Below are 19,027 nucleotides of genomic sequence, written 5' to 3'. Positions count from 1 at the left end.
CTATATATATAAAAGTTTGTAAAAGTGAAGACTGCTTATAACTTGATTTGGGCTGAACCAATTTTCATGGTTTTTGATTTGTTGGATTTGTCTCCGCAACGAGTTTAGTATAAGGTCTTAAAAATACTGAAAAAATTTGCCGAATACTTGAAAAACGCGGTTTTTTCCCCAAATGTTCAAATTTTTTTTATACCCAGTAGGCTTGGTAACAGTGACAGTTTTGACAATAGTGTAGAAGTAAATAAACAAATGTAGTCAGTCAGTCTACGGTCTCCTGACCTCGAGCAGACCTGACTATTCAAAAAAAAAAAAAAAAAAAAAAAAAAAAAAAAATTTTCAAATCAAAAGGAAAAATATTTCAAATCAAAAATCTGCAAAAAATCAAAAGATTAAAACCTGACTGTTCAAAAAATAAATAAAAAATTAAAAATTCGAAATTAAAAAAAAAAAAAGGTAATTATTAAAAAGTGTATTTTTGGCTTTTTATATTTTCGGACTTTTAAACTTTATAAATATTTCAAATCAAAAATCTGCAAAAATTAAAAAAAAAATCAAAAGATTAAAACCTAACAATCAAAAATAAATAAAAAATTCAAAATTCAAAATTCGAAATTAAAAAAAAAAAGTTAATTATTAAAAATTGTATTTTTGGACTTTTACAAAAGCTAAATATCTCGAAAGTTCAGGTATTTGTTTGTCTCAAACATAAATTTGTGTAAATTATTTATATTTATATTTCTCGATTAAAAATAAAACGGTTTTGTGCGAGGGCAGTATTACTAATTATAAAAATGCCGCGTCCTAGAAGATCTAATCTTTCCCGGCGGACCCATAATGCAATTAGGCAACGGAATAGCGCGAGTCAATTATCTGACGAAGAGCGAGAAATCGCCCGAGAAAGGCTCCGCGTTAGTACCCAGGGAAGAAGGGCCTTAATTCGTGCTTCTCAAAGAGAGGCAGCCCGTGAAATGGCAATAAGAAATGGTTCAAGGATTGATTTGAATCGAGCAGCGTTTCGATATGATTGCACCATTGATTACAGCTTGAATCGTTTAGTTTGCATTGGTCCAATGGACGTTGTTTGCTAGCATTGTGGCGCATTGAAGTTTGCTGGTGAAACGCCCGGTTTGTGCTGCCTTAGTGGTAAAGTGACATTGCCATTAGCGGTCACCATAGCCATTGCGTTCCCTGCTTTATGGCGAAACACTAGAATCACGACATTTTCTAGCGAACACTCAAAAATACAATGCCTGTTTCCAAATGACATAATTTGGGGCGGAAAATATTGGAGACGGATATTTAAGGTAATTTACGTTAAAAATTTTATTTTCTATGACTGCCAAAAAAAATTTTGAATAATGTAGTTTGTTAGATTTCTGTAAATAGTGTTTGTAAATATAACTATAACTATGGCTTTGAATTTAAAGATTCAAGGCCAGATTTGCCATCGCATTGGATCATTGCAACCTATTGAAGATGCACAGCAAAAATTCTTGCAAATATACTTCATGGGCAATATGGAAGAACAACTTGACCGGCGTCAAGAAATGAACACAGCTATGAAATTGCATGCTTAGAAATTTAAACCAACCAAAACTGTGCAATGGAACGCGTTTGGTGATAAGAAAACTGATGAGCAATGTGATTCACGCGTTGATACTCAAAGGAAAATTTAAAGATGAGGAAGTTCTTATTCCTAGGATTCCGATGAGCTCAACAGATATGCCCTTTGAATTTAAACGAATTCAATTCCCGCTTCGTCTTGCCTTCGCCATGACGATCAACAAGTCACAGGGCCAATCTTTGACTATTTGTGGCCTCAATCTAGAAAATGCGTGTTTTTCTCATGGTCAATTGTACGTGGCATGCTCACGTGTTGGCAAACGATCCGCATTATTTGTTCTTGCACCCGACCAAAAAACGAAGAATGTCGTTTACAACAAGGTGCTTGAATGAAAATCCGATTAATAAATTTATCAGTGTATCCCAGCCTGAACAACATAGCTTTCAACAATTTTTTACCTAGAAATAATATAGAGGGCAATGCAACGTTTGCCGGGCCAGCTAGTAATAATAATAATAATAATAATAATAATAATAATAATAAAGGATAAACAGTATTGGATAAATGAATTAATAACTCTCTCTCTCTCTCTCTCTCTAGTTGTCCCGGCGAACTTCGTACCGCCTAACAGTCTCTATATATATAAAACAAAGTCGAGTTTGTTACAAAACTTATAATTCGAGATCTGCTGCACCCATTTTCATGGGTTTTGATTTGTTGGATTTGTCTCCGCCCCGAATAGCAGAATATATCTTAAAAATACTGAAAAATTTAGGAATACTTGAAAAATACGTTATTTTTCCAAAAAATTCTTTAATTTCAGAGGTGTCCAATTTTTATATCAAAATCAGTAAGTAATGTCGTGTTTTAGCTGAACTAATTTACGCTTCTATGAACGTAATACAATAATAAACAAAAAATATTAATATAGATAATTGTCAGTATTTTCACGAATCATCAAACAATATGCGTAATAATTCATCGAACTAACCTTCTTGGTAGTTTCCCCACCTAAAACAAATACAGTAAAAATTGTATTTTAGACCCCCTAATAAGCTACTCTCTACTAAATTAAGAGTGACAACTTTTTTGTGTATCAAAAGCAAAGAGAACAAAATGTGTATAAAGTTAAAATGAAAACAATGATATTGATCTTACCATTCAATGGATTAATCATTTTGATATTAAAGTGATATCCATCGTCTCCTTGCCAAAACATCAGCGGGTATTGTAAAACGTCATATGAACGGTGCGTTTCAGATATTCTTTGTAGTTGCCCAGTACTGCGTCGTGTAAACACAATATCGCGTGCTTCCAAGCTTTCACCAACAATCAGGATTGCCATCGATTGTTGGATTATATTCGTGTTCTTCAATAATCTTCGCCACAAATGAAGTCATTTGGAAACAGGCATTGTATTTTTGAGTGCTCGCTAGAAAAGTAGGGAACGCAATGGCTCTGTGGCGGGACGACTAATGGTAATTCCACTTTACAACAAAGGCAGGCGCGTTTCACCAGCAAATTTTATTGCGCCACAATGCTGGCAAACAACTTCCATTGGGCCAATGCAAATTAAACAATTCAAGCTGTTCTCAATGGTGCAATCATATCGAACCGCTGCTCGATTCAAATCAATCCTTGAACCATTTCTTATTGCCGTTTCACGGGCTGCCTCTCTTTGAGAAGCACGAATTAAGGCCCTTCTTCGCTGGGTACTATCGCGGCTACATTTGTTTATTTACTTCTATACTATTGCATAACATGAGAGCAGGACCGAAAACTGTCACTGTTATCAAGCCCACTGGGTATCACTGAAAATTTGACAGCTCCGAAATTAATAAGAAAAAAACGCGTTTTTGAAGTATTCGTCAAATTATTTCAGAGAGAGACAAATCCAACATATCAAAAACCATGAAAATTGATCCAGCACATATCAAGTGTTGGAACACTTTTACACAACTTTGTTTTATATATATAGAATATATACACGTATGAGTATATATGTTGGACTATGTAAATATTTCACGTCTGAATTAACTGACAAATATTACAAACACACATTTGTACATATGTATATATATTGGCATGACCGTTGACAGCTTATAAAACATTGCTTGGAAACACTGCTTGGAAACAAACTGTGCATATTTTGCATAATTTTATTTTCCGGTATATTATCGCTTGGAGCTGGATATCAACTGTTGTCGTTTATAGAGTGGTTTAGCCCTTGCTGATGGAATTGAAGCTTTCGTCATGTGGTTTTTCTCAAACTCTGCCGTCTTTGCGCACAATGTGGCTCCGCCTATATTCGATATACTAGTCGGAAGCTTCGGCTCAGATATGCTCGCCACTTGAACTGTACTCTCTATAATTATAAGTAAGTTAAGGAAATTAAATTTTATTTTATTAAATTTATAGGGGATTGATTTATTTAAACCAACCATTTATTATACCATTCCATTTTTTAATAGTTATAGGATATATAAATACTTGGAATGCAAGTGTACAGGAAAATCATTTACTCTAGTCAAAACCGCAGTATAATATACATACCTTGCATTTGGTTGATCTTAGTCGTTGGTTTTGGGGCCGATTCGTCTGGTTTAGATATCTGTAAGCTGGCTGAGAACACGTTTTGGGTTTCTAATAGGATCGGTGTTGATTGTCGCCTGCCGTCAGGTAAAAGTACTGGACTGTATGTATTATCTGAGAGGCTCGTCTGATTCTCTATAGATTTTAATCTCTCTACCTGCGTACTGGAAAGCAAATCAAACGGAAAACATTATGCATATTTACACATATTAAATAGCCATCAACACGAATCAGAGGTAGCAATTGTTAATGAAACTTAGGTAACAGCGCGTCATTGATTACTCATTTTGGGAGCCTAATGTTTCTTATTGCTAACTAAACCTGTCTTTTTTCATTTTTCGATTTGCCACGAGCCCTCTACGCGTAGATATATTTATAATTTTTTGGTAAATATTTAAGGAGAATGAACTCAATACATGCTTATCGAGCTTGGGAGTTGTAGCTGGAAAGCAGCGGGGATAAAACGTACAAACTTTGGTATATAGGAAAAGTTTGAGCTGAAAGACAGACAATAAAATTAAACTAGCAGAAATTCCATATATTAGGGCTTCAAATATTGGGTAAAATCCGATATATCTTGATTTGAGATATCTATCAAAAAGAGACATTATTTATTTATCGATGTATATAAAGAAAATTATGATTGAAATAAAGCTTCGATAAGTAGGTTAAGGTATAGTAACCAAAACTATGGTTCAATTTCAAGTTTTTAGCTGTACAATTCGAGATCGGAGCTCTCATGTTGAGAAATGGACGGATGGACAGGGCTAGGTTAGTTCAGCTCGCCACCCTGATCAAGGACTTATTCGCCCTCTAATCAAAATGGAATGATTGTTTACCTCATATAAAAAATTTAACCTTTATTTCATTTGTCTATAAATAATCAGAAAGCAGCTTAAAATAACAATAAAATGAGTTTATTTCTCAGTTAGTTTAGAAAGAGTGTAGTAGAAATTCTTACGTTGCAGATTGATTTATTTTAGACGTGATAAGAATGTTTAATTGTTCTGGACATGTGTCTAACATATGAGTGTAAAGTAGATCTACAAGATCTACAGGGACTCTAAAGATTTCTTCATAGTGGTCAATCATTATTCTGCAAAGTAAAGAAGAACAATAATAATTATAAATTAAAACAAGTAAGAACACTCTAGTCGGTCGGCCAACTAGAAAGCCCGAATGAGTTGGGTTTGTATACCCTGGATCCATTAAAATTGGGAAATAAGGGTATAATGGCTAAATATACATGTATGCTCCCGTCTGTACGTATGTTTGACCGCGTCGATCTCAGAACTTATAAAAGCTAGAGAATTTAATTTAATTCATTTATATCGTACGTTCTTTTATATCATGCGCAAATAGATCTATTAAAAGCCATATCACATATATCTCGCACTTCTTTATAGATGGAGTCTCGTAATTCGCAGATGTGCACCTTATACAATTAAGGTATGGCCCATCTTTAAATAATATCAATCTTCCCTGTGAGTGTCAGTTCAGGCATCGCATCTTATGAATTAGCTGGAATTGTTTACAAAATGTTAATGTGGAAATGTCGTGGAAATTTAATCGAATGCCGTTAAGTAATGAAAATATGTTGTTCAAACACGGACTATCTTTCCCATTTATGTTCATGGATGATGATAACATGAAGTGATGGACGTCATGTTAGAATTGAGCGGATTTGAGTCCTGACGCTGCTGCATAGGGCCTGATTGATAGGGCCTGATGATATTGGCAATTCAATGGGCTCAGGGTATAACAAGTAAGAAAGCTCTAGTCGAGACTGCTCGACTACGAGATCCCCTGAACCCTTGGAGCAATAGATATTTCAATAATTTTTCGCGTCTTTCAGCTTACACAAGAAACACGCACACACACACACACACGCACGTACGCACACACAGGTATACATACACACACACACGGATACAGACACACATACACACACCCACACGCATACACACACACACACACATACACATACACAAACACATGCACATACACACACATATACAAACACATACACACACAAGCACCCACGCATAAACACGCATGGGCTGCAGTGTGCGCTTATTATGAGAACTTAATTGTTTAATAACTTTTTTTATACGATCTTCATGAAACTTTCAGATTATGATTATAACATGAATATGCATGTAATTGCCAAAGCACAAGTCTCTAGTATTTGAAATACGCTTTTTACAAAAGTGAGGGTGAGGGGGTGAATTTAGAGGTGGGGGGTTAATTTTAACAAAAACCGAAATTGTATAAATTGCATGTAAGCATACATTAAAAATTTGGAGACTCTAGCAATAAAGGTGTAGAAGATATAATTTTATAACTGGTTTTCGATAAGGTTTTTATCGATAAAAAAGATCGGGATGAGTTATCGATTTTTAATGATAAACTTGATATGCGCGCTGTAATTACGGACATTTTAAAAAAAATTTGAAGTCTCTAGCTCTTATATCTTTTGAAATCGACGCGTTCATACATACGGACAGACGGACAGACAGACGGACAGGGCCAAATCAACTCAGCTCGTCGCCCTGATCAAGAATATATATACTTTGTGGGGTCTGCCACGCCTCCTTCTCCCTGTTACATACATTTCAACAAAACCATTATACCCTGATTTCCCATTGAAAATGGGTTCAGGGTATAAAAAGGATTCCAATTCATTAAGGAGCTTCGAATATTCTATAAAATGCTTGGCTTTGTAAACTGTTTCATCAAATCCATCCATTTAATAAAATCCCTAAGGAAGCATGAAATTAATTGGCAGAAACAATGCCCGTGCATAAGGGCGAACCATTTCGTTATTGCTTCAATCAATAACTACAATGTGTTATATTAATATGACTAATAATCTTACCTGATTACATTGATGGCATCGGCCATGTTGCCCTGCTCTTTGTATTCGCCCGACTTTGGTGGATAATCACGCAAAATGTTGGGGGCAAAGACGGTGGATAGATTGTTGCTATCCATTTTGTTGCCAATAATATGAACGGTGCCATCTGGATTGCATATATCATCACAATGGGCAGCTACATTGCCCAGAAACTTTAGTAATACATATAATGTATCACGATGTGCGATGGGTAATAATTTGATTAAATGAGATATCGCTTCCAGTTGAAGACGTCGGTTTCTTATGCCTAGGAAAATAATTTTAGCAATACAACAAGATACACATACATAAATATATCTTTGTGTTTGTCTTACGTTGCGTTTCCAAAAAAGTTGTATAAAATCTTTTACACAGTAGGGGCTCAGGTAAATCCCGTAGAAACTCTTTTAGTAATGTTGCTACATCATGTGGACATGTATTATCAGGAATGCGCATATTGCAGTTTTTATCGAATTCCTCTCGAAGCTGAAAAAAAGTTCCAAAAACAAAATAGATGAACAAGTAAGAAAACTCTAGTCGAGTGTGCTCGACTAGATACTATTTACAGACTCCAAATAATAATAATACTACCCTTAACCAAACTAAGAAAAAAGCACATTTAGTAAGGTTCAAAATTTCTATTTTGATATATTTAAAAATATAAAAAACTTACTTAATTATACAGTGTAATACATTAATATTTATGTACATGTGTATTGCAAAAACTAATGACATGACACACTTTTAATAGCTGCAATTGGGAAAATTAAGTATTTTGAAACAATTCAAATAAACATAAATAGCGTGCTCTGGAGTCGAACCCGAGACTTCTCGATCAAGCGTCGCACTGCTAGTCACAATGACATTTCACTTTTTAAAAGTGTGATGGCAAAACTGAAATAGCGTTCAGACATACGGACAGACAGACGGACAGGGCCAAATCGACTCAGCTTGTCGCCCTGATCAAGAATATATATATATATATGCATTCAGTTAAACATAATTTTATGATTCTAGGTTCAACGTTTCGTGATCTCATTCAAGCATACGGACAAACGAGTCCAGTATATAAGTTAAGACTTTCGACAATCTAAGGAGGCTGGAGAATCCAGTCAGACATTCAAGGGGAGAACCTAACCAGTTGAACAGATTTAGTTCAGTTTATATTCGGACCAGACACAGTTCAGACCTATTGTTCCAAATTATATCAAATATATTATTTCATCGAACACCAAGTTGTTATATATTCACAAGAACCCAACACAGCGTCCCCAATCACTAGTACTCTAGTGTGGGTGCGCTTAACTGACGCCCGAACGGGGACCCATGTTCTTCACAAAAGGAAAATGGTGACGTGTCAATAACAAAATATAACAATAACTTATAAAAAAGCAAGTACAAATAAATTGTTTCAAATCTAAAAGCTGGATTGGACAATTGTTGGCAAAATTAAGTGGTACTTCTGTGATTTGCAAAGTAATGGGTGAAACACCATGCCATAACATTAAAATACAATAAATAACATAATTTCTAGCAAGAGCTAGACAATTTTATAACATAAAAGAAATCGTAGCAAAATCCTTGTAGAGACGATCCTTAAAACGAAATACAATAAATTTGCAGGCTAAATGGTGGTACAGATTGATTCTCGTATCGAGGTTCAAATCCTTGCCGTAAGACAAATATGATAAAAAAATAAACGTCACAATTTCCACCTGTGTTGAATGATGGGCTTCCGTATAAATTAAAAGGAGTTAAGTTTAAAGCACTGACAATATAACAAAATTAAAAGGCGGCCTGTCTCAACAAACAAGGCATAAATATTCAAATATACAAACATGAATTATTTAAATAAATAAATGCAAATGCAATGCAAAATGCAAGAGAGAAACCAGAAAATGAGACAGTGCCATATAAAGATAACATACTTAGAAATTGATAATTCAAATAATTTTACAACAGACAAAACAATAACACACGTAATAATACAATTGGTAATTCGATGAAATAATATATTAAATAAATATATTCACAAAATATAAATATTCACATCAACAATTTAAAAAAATGTGTTAAAAAAAATGTGTTAAAAAAATTGTGTTTACAAGACTGTTAGAGCATTACTAACGTTTTATCTCCACAGCAAGGAATTCCGCGAGACGATTAATATCATTTTCTTATCTCAATTGGAAACGGAAAATAGCAGTAACTTGGAAACAATGAAAAAAATGATTTAATGTAGAAAAATTAAATCGAAAAATTAAATTGATAACATAGTAGGCCTTGCATCGAGTCGAATAGTAAGTAAGTTTTCCGACATTCAAATTATTTAGTTCACTTGTGCACCGAGCTCAAGCCGTAGGTAAACAATTTTTTGAAAAATTTACGAAAAAATAAAAAAACCTAAAGAGAAATCTTACTAAAAAAGGTAATAATAATAATAATAATAAAAATTATATAAATAAATAGAATACAAAATACCAGGTAACGGGTGAGCAAGTCATAAAAAAATGCTCTTGTTTAAAATAACATTTACAGTGAGATTAATTTGCTAATAAATAATTTAAATTCGTAGGCAGTATGGAAAATATAAATGAAACATTGCAAGGGTTAAGCGCGGCAATAACGGTGTTAGCCGATCAATTTTCGAGTCCTAAGGAAGATTCGAAGCAATTGAATAGGAAAGTGGATCGTTTGGAAAAGGATACTAATCAGTCTCTCATAGAGGAACAAACCTCACTGGCCCGTCCACGTTCGGAGCTTGAATGAAATGAAATTTCGTCATTGCCGGACTGTGTTAAAGTGTTGCCCACATTTGAGGGAAACCCTTCACAATATGCCTCGTGGGTAAACAGGATCGAGTCCGTACTTGAAGATATTCTATTATCAAGGAAAGACCTCTATATCGCTAAATAATTTTACATATACGAGGAAAAGTGATTGGAATTGCCGATGTTTCACTGTAATCGTACGGTGTACAAAATGATGATTGGCCTGAAATTAAGCGAGTTTGGCGATTGCATTATGCTGATAAAAGGGATGTTCGAACCTTGGAATACGAATTGAATCAAATGATTCAAGGCAACAACGACTTGGAAACCTACTATAAGCAAGTTAATAGTCAGTTTTCTTTAATTTTACAGGCCTTAAAGGCAAGCGAACAATGAGTCGTAGTATTGTCCGCATTAATAGAATCATATAGAGATAGAGCTTTAGATGTTTTCATAAGGGGACTAAACGGGGACCTACCGAGGATGTTAACAGTTAGCAAACCTACAAATTTACCGGAAGCTTATGCCATTTGTGTGAATTTACAGAATATTTCATTAAGAAGTAATGGTGTACAAGGGACATATATGTCTCGTGGAATTAATGATTATCAACAAAACAAAAACTGGAAAAATTCTTCATAAATCAGATTTAAGAAAATAGAAAAAAAGAAGGAAAATGCACATTTAATTATATTCTTCCTTAACTTCCTTAGCACCCATAGCATCCACAGCATTTTACACGTGGTATATCCCTCCTAGTTTCCATCATTCATGGTGATAGAGATTTCCGAGATGCCAGACGGAATGAAATAAATGCGCTTACAATGTTGGATGTATTGTCATAACCACAAATGAATACTAAATGTATGGAACTATGAATGCTTTGAATTAACTTGAAGGTGGATATCATTGGCCCTCTTTATGCTAATTTATGGACTCTGGATAATAAATTTATATTGGATAATTATCATTATATTGGACAATTTATATTGGATGGATATCGTATTAAATAAATATCATTATATTGGGCAATTTATATTGGATAATTATCATTATATTGGACAATTTATATTGGATGAATATCATTATAATGGACATTATAATGGACACCCTGATCTGCGGGACGCAGATATTTAGATGGGGAAGAGTTAAGACTTTCGACAATCTAAGGAGGCTGGAGAATCCAGTCAGACATTCAAGGGGAGAACCTAACCAGTTGAACAGATTTAGTTCAGTTTATATTCGGACCAGACACAGTTCAGACCTATTGTTCCAAATTATATCAAATATATTATTTCATCGAACACCAAGTTGTTATATATTTACAAGAACCCAACACAGCGTCCCCAATCACTAGTACTCTAGTGTGGGTGCGCTTAACTTATATATTCTTTTATAGCTCGGCTAAGTGTTCATCTACCCTGACTTAAATATAATTTACTAAATCATTGTTCCTGGTTAGTAAATTTGCTTTAAACAAGGAGTTATATGAATATTTTCTCGACTTACTTGTTTCACACGCTTTTGAGATGTACTAACTCTAAAGAGTCCAACTTTTTGTAGTCCATATTCCTCCAAGTATTCTATACAAATTGTTACAAACATAGGAACATTCATTGCTGAACTATTTTTGGAGTCTGTAAATAATATCCCATCGAGGTCGAGCTCAACATTTCGCATATCAAACTGACTCCGTGACATTTTCAATGACATTGATGAGAATTTTTGAAGATTGTTTAGGTAGTTTGTAGAAGAAGCCACCTGATCTGAAGGGCTACAACGTCCGTAATCCATCGACTTAGTTGGCAAGCTCTCATACGACCGCACCTACAAGTGAGCAATAAATGGGAAAAATAGCAATTGAGAATTCAGTCATTCTCGCTTCTTCTATGTTGAGTATAATTTCGCAGCATTTACGAAAGAATGCATAATTTAGTATTTTGAAAAGTTTATCCAGATGTAAAAATGCTTTTTATACTGTTCCTAACTGGAAATTCCATTTTATGCAAATATCGATAGAAGCGAAATTTACGTTATTTCTGCACTCAGTGGCACGTTGAATACAATTTGCACATCCTTTACTGTCACTATAAGTCTTATACAAATTCTTACATTATCATTCAGCTTTCCAACTCGATTACTCCGAAATACTGATGTCAGCGACTGTTTTGAGCCTGTTTCCACTTCTCCGCATTGCTTTTTGTCTCTTGATAAGCAGCACTCCAAAGAAGCTCCAAATAAATGATCACGTCCATCTTTTTTTTTTTTTTACATAAATTAGCAAGAGAAAGAAAAACATGGAAGAGTGCTCTAGTCGACACTGCTCGACTAGAAAATCCCCTGAACCCAAAGTGCTGATATTACAATTAGAAAAAAAAAAAAAAAAAAACCACTTTATTCCGACATATGTATGTATGCATGCGTCCGCACGCACGTATATGCACGCAGTCTGCTAAATGCGCAATTGACGCAGAGCCTTCGCTTGAGCTGATATTTTGGAAATTTATTTGGGCGATGTTATGGGAATTCATATGCTGAAAAAATTTTCTGTAGAGCTTTTATATCAAAGTGATACATTCAAGTTTGTGTATTTGCCAAAGTAAAAGTCTTTCTAAATTTGTAAGTTTTTTTTTTTTTTTTTTAATTTGTGAAATTAGGTTTAAAAAATATACAGTCGCCATTAAAAACGAAATGGGAAGAACTATCGAAGGATAAATAGGAAAAAATTGTAGTGTGTGTAATATACACGAGTAATACATGTGATGGGGGATCTAGGCGACGGACGAACTGAGGAATATATATACTCTATGGGGTCTGTTGCGTCCGCTTCTGTCAATTATATACATTTTAGCCTTATTTCCCATTTTAATGCGGTAAGGGTATAAAAACAAACAATTCGTATTTAAAGTCGGACTGTTACAGTGATTAATAGGTATATTTATGGTCAAGAATAATATAGAGTATAGTTTGGGGAGTCTAATTGGAAGAGAATGGGTTCTATATAATACGTCAAAAAGACTACATTAAAACTCTGAAACAAAAAGGAAATGACATATGTAAATTTCGGGCAGGCGGATAGACGGAGAGACGTTCAGACGGACGAAATTTCAATTTTAAATGGGTTCAGGGTGTAGAAATCTTACTTACTGTGTTCATCCTTTCGGCCAATATCAAAAAAACTTGTTGTAAGTGCTCTTTTTTTTGATACAGCTCGACTTTTCTGCGTGCTTCGATCTAAATCTGAATCAAAATAAATATGCATAATCTAAGTATAATTTTGTACCAAGAATTTGAATATGCAACACCTCGAATAATTTACCTATGCTCATGCCAATATTTAGCTCCTTGATTTTTTGTAGCGCTATGTGCATTAGCACCTCAGCTTCGATATTTGAAAGTTTTTCCAATGACGTATCTGTTAGTTGGAGAATCTGACCTTCTTCAGATATCCATGAGCATTTCTCCTACGGAAATGACATGTCAAAAAGTGTATAATAACATCATTCAACAGGTTGATCTTCAATATTTATAATTATATACTTCTTACCAGAGGGGTCCATTTATGTTGCTGTGCTACAAAGTCGTGACTATCATTTTGTCTATTTTGACCCTTGGAGCGACTTCCCCAAATTTTTTTTGATACAAAATGTCCAACATTAGATAAAGATTTTGATTTCTGCATATTTGTCGTTTCATTTTTATCTGAATCTGAAAGTGAACCGAAAAAATGGGATCAATTAGGGACATATCAATGAATGATAGATTTATCAACGTTAAAGGACAAGGCAAAAACAAAATTAACATATGTACGCCTAATAAAACCTGTCTCTCTCTTTCCGTTTCTCTCTCTGCCTCACAAGCAATTGCGTTTATAAATAATTTTGAATTTGCATATATATACATATATATATATATATATATATATATATATATATATATATATATATATATATATATATATATACATGTGCGTACGCATACTTACTCATAAATGGTTCCCTTATATTCCCATATTTTAAGCTTTGTATACTGGGGGGATCATTACTGTTAGCATGCCAGAAATTTGATAGAAAGTGTGAGCTAGAGGATATTATGGCGCTAGCAGTTCGTAAACTCTTCTCCTTTGGCAGATGATGCTGAAGATGTTGAATGGGGCTTGTTGGGGAGTTGGGCGCTGACAGGCAAGGAGACTGTCCAATCGACTTTCTATTGAGGCTACTAAAATGTGCGTCAGTGTTGCGCTCTTTAAATTGCTTATCCCACTCGTATTTCTTTCGAATACGCTCATCTAGATCCTTCTGCCAGGCAATATGGGCGTTTTGTAAATTGATTGAATTCTCATTTCCGCGAATATAATCCAAAGCAACTTGCGCCCACGCATCTAACGTCTGTACTGCCTTATTGTTGCCTTCATCCATGCCAGGTGGGTTGATTTCACCTTTTGCCTTAATATTACGCAGATTTCGATCGTAGTTAACAGATTTAAAACGGTTCGCATCGCCATTATGCAAACTTTTCTTTCGGGCCATGCGTAAATATCGTTTTATCGTATCACTAACTGACTGGGAGACGTCTTCGTTATCGATCGAGCTACGTCTGTGGCTGGAAATGTGGTTGCCCAATGGCGGTTTATCGGCTTCGTCGTTCTCTGAATTATTATTTTTATTATTATAATTGCTATCGTTCAGAAATTGCTCATATTGCTCGGCTAATAATTTTAATTCAGACAATTGAACAAAATTTGTTTGCGTTCCACATGAATTCATTGGAATCTTATTAACTATCTTTGTTTCTAAATTCTTGATACTATTGCCCCTTAGTGCGAGTGATTCCGGTGGCTTTTGTGTGCGTCTAACTGCATTTGACGATTTGATAGGCATGGGACTTTGAATCAATTCAACGGAATCTTGAATGTTTGACAGATACTTTGAGGTGCTATCATAGCAGCTGTTGTCTGTGTTGCTATTTAGAAGGCTCGAGTATGAGGTAGATCTGGCTAAATTAGATTTACTCGATGGTGGCTCAGTGGAATGTAAAATACGATGTAATTGCTGCTTTTTCAATATATTATATATCTTTTTTAACGAAGCCTTGTCTTCAAGTATTGCTAGCGTTATATTGTCATTATCGATCCCTATGCCAGACAACGATGAATTTTTCAATAATTTCAAGTTTTTCAATAGCATTGATTCATCGCTAGGGCTATTCACATGCAATTCAGTTAAGCTCAAGTGTTTACTCTCATAGTTCGGTCGCTGTGAGCTCGGTGAAGATGTTTGATCTGGACGCACGGTTTTGGTGCCCAGCAACGCTGTCGTCTTATACGAATCTCGAATCTTGAGATAGGACTGTAATAGCTCTATAGTTACGTCTATATTCTCATTCAGCTCTTGAGCTCGTTGATGGATCTGTGCGGCATGATTATGGCCCCGATGCTGAGAGAGTATTTTGAGACGTCGCTTGGAGCAGCTCTTTGTAGCACCTGGAAACGAGGACTTGCGACGCCATAATATGAACCGTGGTTCCGACGCACAGACACGCTGAAATTGTTCTTCTATTTGGGCTATATTATCAGAGCCATGGAATGTCTTTCCTTCGGGCAACAACTTGCGGCCCGCATCTGTCATATACCGCCAAGTTTTCCGTGTCAAAAGCCAACGCTCGCGTTTCTTATTCTTATCCTTCGACTGGAAGCGCCGCCGTCCAGTCGACGCACACGTCCCTGTCGAATGTTGTTTAACATTTGTGTCACTCTCAGCTTCTTCTAGTTGTTGCAGCTCATCGATCACACTATCTAATGGGGCCGATTTTTTCTTTATCACGGTCACAGGCTGACGCAAATTATTGTTCGATGCATTTGACATTTTTGATTTTCTTATTTTATCCAGTTCTTGTGCAGTTGCCATCTAAAAAAACATTACTCGATCTTTCAATTTTATGTTCTACAGAAATAATATCAATTTACGCGCAGTCTTTAGAGATGATAACCAAATGATCTATAAAAAAATATATAAATAAAATAAAAAAAAAAAAAATTTAAAAAAAAAAAAAAATATATATATATATATATATATATATATATAGAGTGAGAGAGGGGAGAGAAAGCGAGAGAGCGAGAGAAAGTAAAACAGCTAAAAACTTGATTTGACTAAAAAAAAAAAAAACGATATGTTTTTACTTTTTTTTTTTATACCCTGAACCCATTTTCAATGGGAAATCATGGTATAATGGTTTTGTTTAAATACTATTCATTAAAAACCTTATAAAAAACGTTGTCTTGTTCTTTATCTTGAGTCTTAAAATTTTTTAAATATGGATTCATGTGTTTTCATTTGTTTTGAGTACCCGAACACTTTAAAATGTAAATAATTTTAAAGTTCAATGAAGATAGTCCATCTACAAGAAATCAATGAAATGAATTTCTCTTCATTACTGTAGTTTTTATTGTTCTTTTTTTCAAACTGTGCTTGCATTGTTTACCGGTTTTCTTTTTCAACAGATACTTATTAAATTCGATAATAAACTGTTAAAGGCTTAACAATTAAGACATTGATTTATGGTAGTTCACGATTTTTTTTAACTTAAGTTTTTTATAGCAGTTCAGCAGATCTATAAGTATGACACACACGAACACATATAAATAGTATATATATTTATTTACAGATCTCGTGTATTTATTTAATTATTTCTGAAGGAATGCTGATCCAAATGAAACATTTTGATAAAGTCTTTTTGGTTTGTTGTTTATTTATTGTCGCACTAATCATAGTTTATTATACTGGCTTTTGTCAGTATATAAATATGTATTTATATTATGTATTTAATACATAGGCACACGAGATAAAAATACGTAATATAATTTCAATTTATATATGGAATACAAAAATAGTTTATATTGAATTTTATTTACATATGAATAATACTCACAATATAATTACTATTATTATTTTATATCGACTCTCTCTCCCTCTCTCTCTCTCTTTCTCTCTCCCTCTCTATCTCTCTCTCTCTCTCTCTCTCTATATATATATATATATATATATATATATATATATATATATATATATATATATATATATATATATATATATATATATATATATATATATATATTTTTTTTTTTTTTTTTTTTTTTTATAATTATGCAAATTTAAAAAGTCACATCGATTTTGGACTGTTCAACAAACTCAAGTCACGAGAATAACGTCAAATATTTTTGAGAGGCATAAAAAGATAGAATACATAAAAAAAAGTTTATTCTTGAGAAAATATCGCTCTGTAAATGTACACAAATGTTTATAAATATATATACACGCAGACATTCCTTCTCTCTCGCTTTTTCTCTATATATATGTATACATATAAATTAAAAACTTAAATACTCGCGCTCTCTGTCGGCGTGATGTGTAAATATAATTATAATTATAAATATGTATCTATGTGTATATATTAAGTATGTTTTTTTTACACTCAGAATCCATTTCATGAGAAATAAAATATAATTATGAAGTCAATATATAAAACAAGGTGGAGGATGAGTGACAAATGGCTGAGTTGCTCTAGCTTTGCGTGTCCGTCCGCATGCTCGTCCGTATTCTATTCCATTATTGCTTATTATCGATAAACATCAATCATTTCATCTCAAAAGTTGTTATTTTCAAGGTACAGGGTATCTCTTATTCGAACATGACTACTTATGCATTTCTAGATTTATTTTTTGTTAAATATATGTAACTGGCAGAAAGAGGTATTGCCCGTAAAGTATATATATTACCCGTAAAGTATATATATTACTGATCAGGACAACGAGCTGAGTCGATACAGCCCAGTCAGTTCCTTATGAATGGTCTTGTCGTCGTTAATACTATAATAAACTTTTGTAAGTCCTGCATTGTAAAACTTTATAAATAGGTTGTTTATTTTAATACCCTGAACCCATTTTCAATGGGAATCAAGGTATAATGGTTTTGTTGAAATGTATGTAACAGGCAGAAGAAGGCGTGGCAGACCCCATAAAGTATATATATTCTTGATCAGGGTGACGAGCTGAGTCGATTTGGCCCTGTCCGGCCGTCTGTCCGTATGTATGAAAGCGTCAATTTCGGAAGATATAAGAGACTTCAAATTTTATCAAGTTTATCATTAAAAATCGATAACTCATCCCGATCTTTTTTATCGATAAAAACCCCTATCAAAAACCAGTTATAAAATTATATCTTCTACACCTTTATTGCTAGAGTCCCCAAATTTTCTATGTATGCAATTTATACAATTTCGATTTTTGTTAAAATTTACCCCCCACCTCTATGTCTACCCCCTCACCTTCACTTTAGTAAAAGGCGTATTTCAAATACTAGAGATTTGTGCTTTGGCAAATACATGCATATCCATGTTATAATCATAATCTGAAGAAGATCGTATGTCCACAAAAAAAGTAAATAAACAATTAAGTTCTCATAGTAAGCGAACACTGCAGCCCATGCGTATTTATGCTTGTGTGTGTATGTGTGTAAATGTTTCTGTATGTCTGTGTGTATATGTGTGTGTGTGTGTGTGTGTGGGTATGCGTGTGTGATGAATATATACTCGTGTATATCTAATATAAAATATTATTTTTGTATATTTGGGATACGGTCCCCTGCCCTCAAAATTTGGCTAAATCGATTGGGCAGATAAATCCCTGGTAAATACGCACATTTACAGTCGATAAAGAGAGTTCATCTGCGAGAAAACCACACCGTCAGCAGAGATCGTGTCTATGCAGAAAAAAAAAACCGAATAATTATTGGATTATCAGCTCATAGAGCTCTTCAGGGAATCTCGTAGTAGAGCAATGTCGAACAGAGAACCCTAATTGTTTGTTTAGAATTTGTTCATCTCAACAGAACTTTTTTTAGTGGAATTTAATTTAGATTTAAATGATTTAAGATTTATTTGGAGTTACTGTTGACTTCTATCATTGTCCGAAATATACTTTCTACCCTTCTTTGAGAGCGTTATAAAGTAAACAAGTAAAAAGGCTCGAGACTGCTCGACTAGGAGATACCCTAAACCCTCTAAGCTACACATGCATCCACACGCACGCATAAGCCTGCGCTCTGCTGCGCGACTGCGCTTGGGCTGCGCTGCAGTGTGGTCAATATTATGAGAATTTTTTTGTTGAATAATTTCCTTTGTAGACATACGATCTTAATGATCGTGTGT

The 19,027-nt window shown here is 34.3% G+C and overlaps 1 protein-coding gene and 2 long non-coding RNA genes across 8 annotated transcripts; 2 read left to right on the top strand and 1 right to left on the bottom strand.

The window, feature by feature from the left end:
- The first annotated feature begins 16 nt into the window (after positions 1–16).
- Positions 17–2,003, top strand: LOC149268319 (uncharacterized). Its single transcript, XR_016270791.1, has 2 exons — positions 17–686; positions 775–2,003. It is a non-coding gene; the product is annotated as an uncharacterized LOC149268319 (long non-coding RNA).
- Positions 2,004–3,624: 1,621 nt separating this feature from the next.
- RhoGAP102A (Rho GTPase activating protein at 102A) lies at positions 3,625–17,079 on the bottom strand. Of its 4 annotated transcripts, none has more exons than XM_089472761.1 (12): positions 16,986–17,079; positions 13,809–15,819; positions 13,371–13,531; positions 13,143–13,287; positions 12,971–13,063; positions 11,936–12,078; positions 11,333–11,650; positions 7,388–7,538; positions 7,035–7,320; positions 5,118–5,252; positions 4,118–4,320; positions 3,625–3,929 (listed from the first exon to the last, which is right to left on the bottom strand). In XM_089472761.1, exons 2-12 carry the CDS (start codon positions 15,727–15,729, stop codon positions 3,739–3,741), a joined length of 3,747 nt encoding a protein of 1,248 aa, XP_089328887.1. In that variant the 5' UTR covers positions 15,730–15,819; positions 16,986–17,079; the 3' UTR covers positions 3,625–3,738. The 4 variants fall into 4 exon arrangements, with proteins under 4 accessions (XP_089328887.1, XP_089328889.1, XP_089328890.1 ...); XM_089472763.1 differs by having other exon boundaries at positions 17,011–17,048; XM_089472764.1 differs by having other exon boundaries at positions 13,809–15,729; positions 16,986–17,032.
- LOC149268318 (uncharacterized) lies at positions 7,535–11,127 on the top strand. Of its 3 annotated transcripts, none has more exons than XR_016270790.1 (2): positions 7,535–9,352; positions 9,628–11,127. It is a non-coding gene; the product is annotated as an uncharacterized LOC149268318 (long non-coding RNA). The 3 variants fall into 3 exon arrangements; XR_016270789.1 differs by having other exon boundaries at positions 7,535–9,480; XR_016270788.1 differs by having other exon boundaries at positions 7,535–9,543.
- Positions 17,080–19,027: the final 1,948 nt, after the last annotated feature.

Source organism: Drosophila arizonae, chromosome 6 (genome assembly GCF_054131065.1).
Source record: "Drosophila arizonae isolate 15081-1271.41 chromosome 6, UAZ_ARI_1.0, whole genome shotgun sequence".
NCBI classification, from domain to species: Eukaryota; Metazoa; Arthropoda; class Insecta; order Diptera; family Drosophilidae; genus Drosophila; species Drosophila arizonae.
Note: the sequence above shows the minus strand (reverse complement) of the source record. Positions and strands in the feature narration are given on the sequence as shown.

Bases quoted from the DNA above. Each gene is read 5' to 3' on its own strand.
- RhoGAP102A (XM_089472761.1), bottom strand. From the start codon at position 15,729: ATGGCAACTGCACAAGAACTGGATAAAATAAGAAAATCAAAAATGTCA. The intron at 12,079-12,970 runs GTAAGTAAGATT...AAAAAAAAAAAG, and splicing joins TGGCCGAAAGGATGAACACA to ATGGACGTGATCATTTATTT. The intron at 5,253-7,034 runs GTAAGATTATTA...TTTACTTTGCAG, and splicing joins GATGCCATCAATGTAATCAG to AATAATGATTGACCACTATG.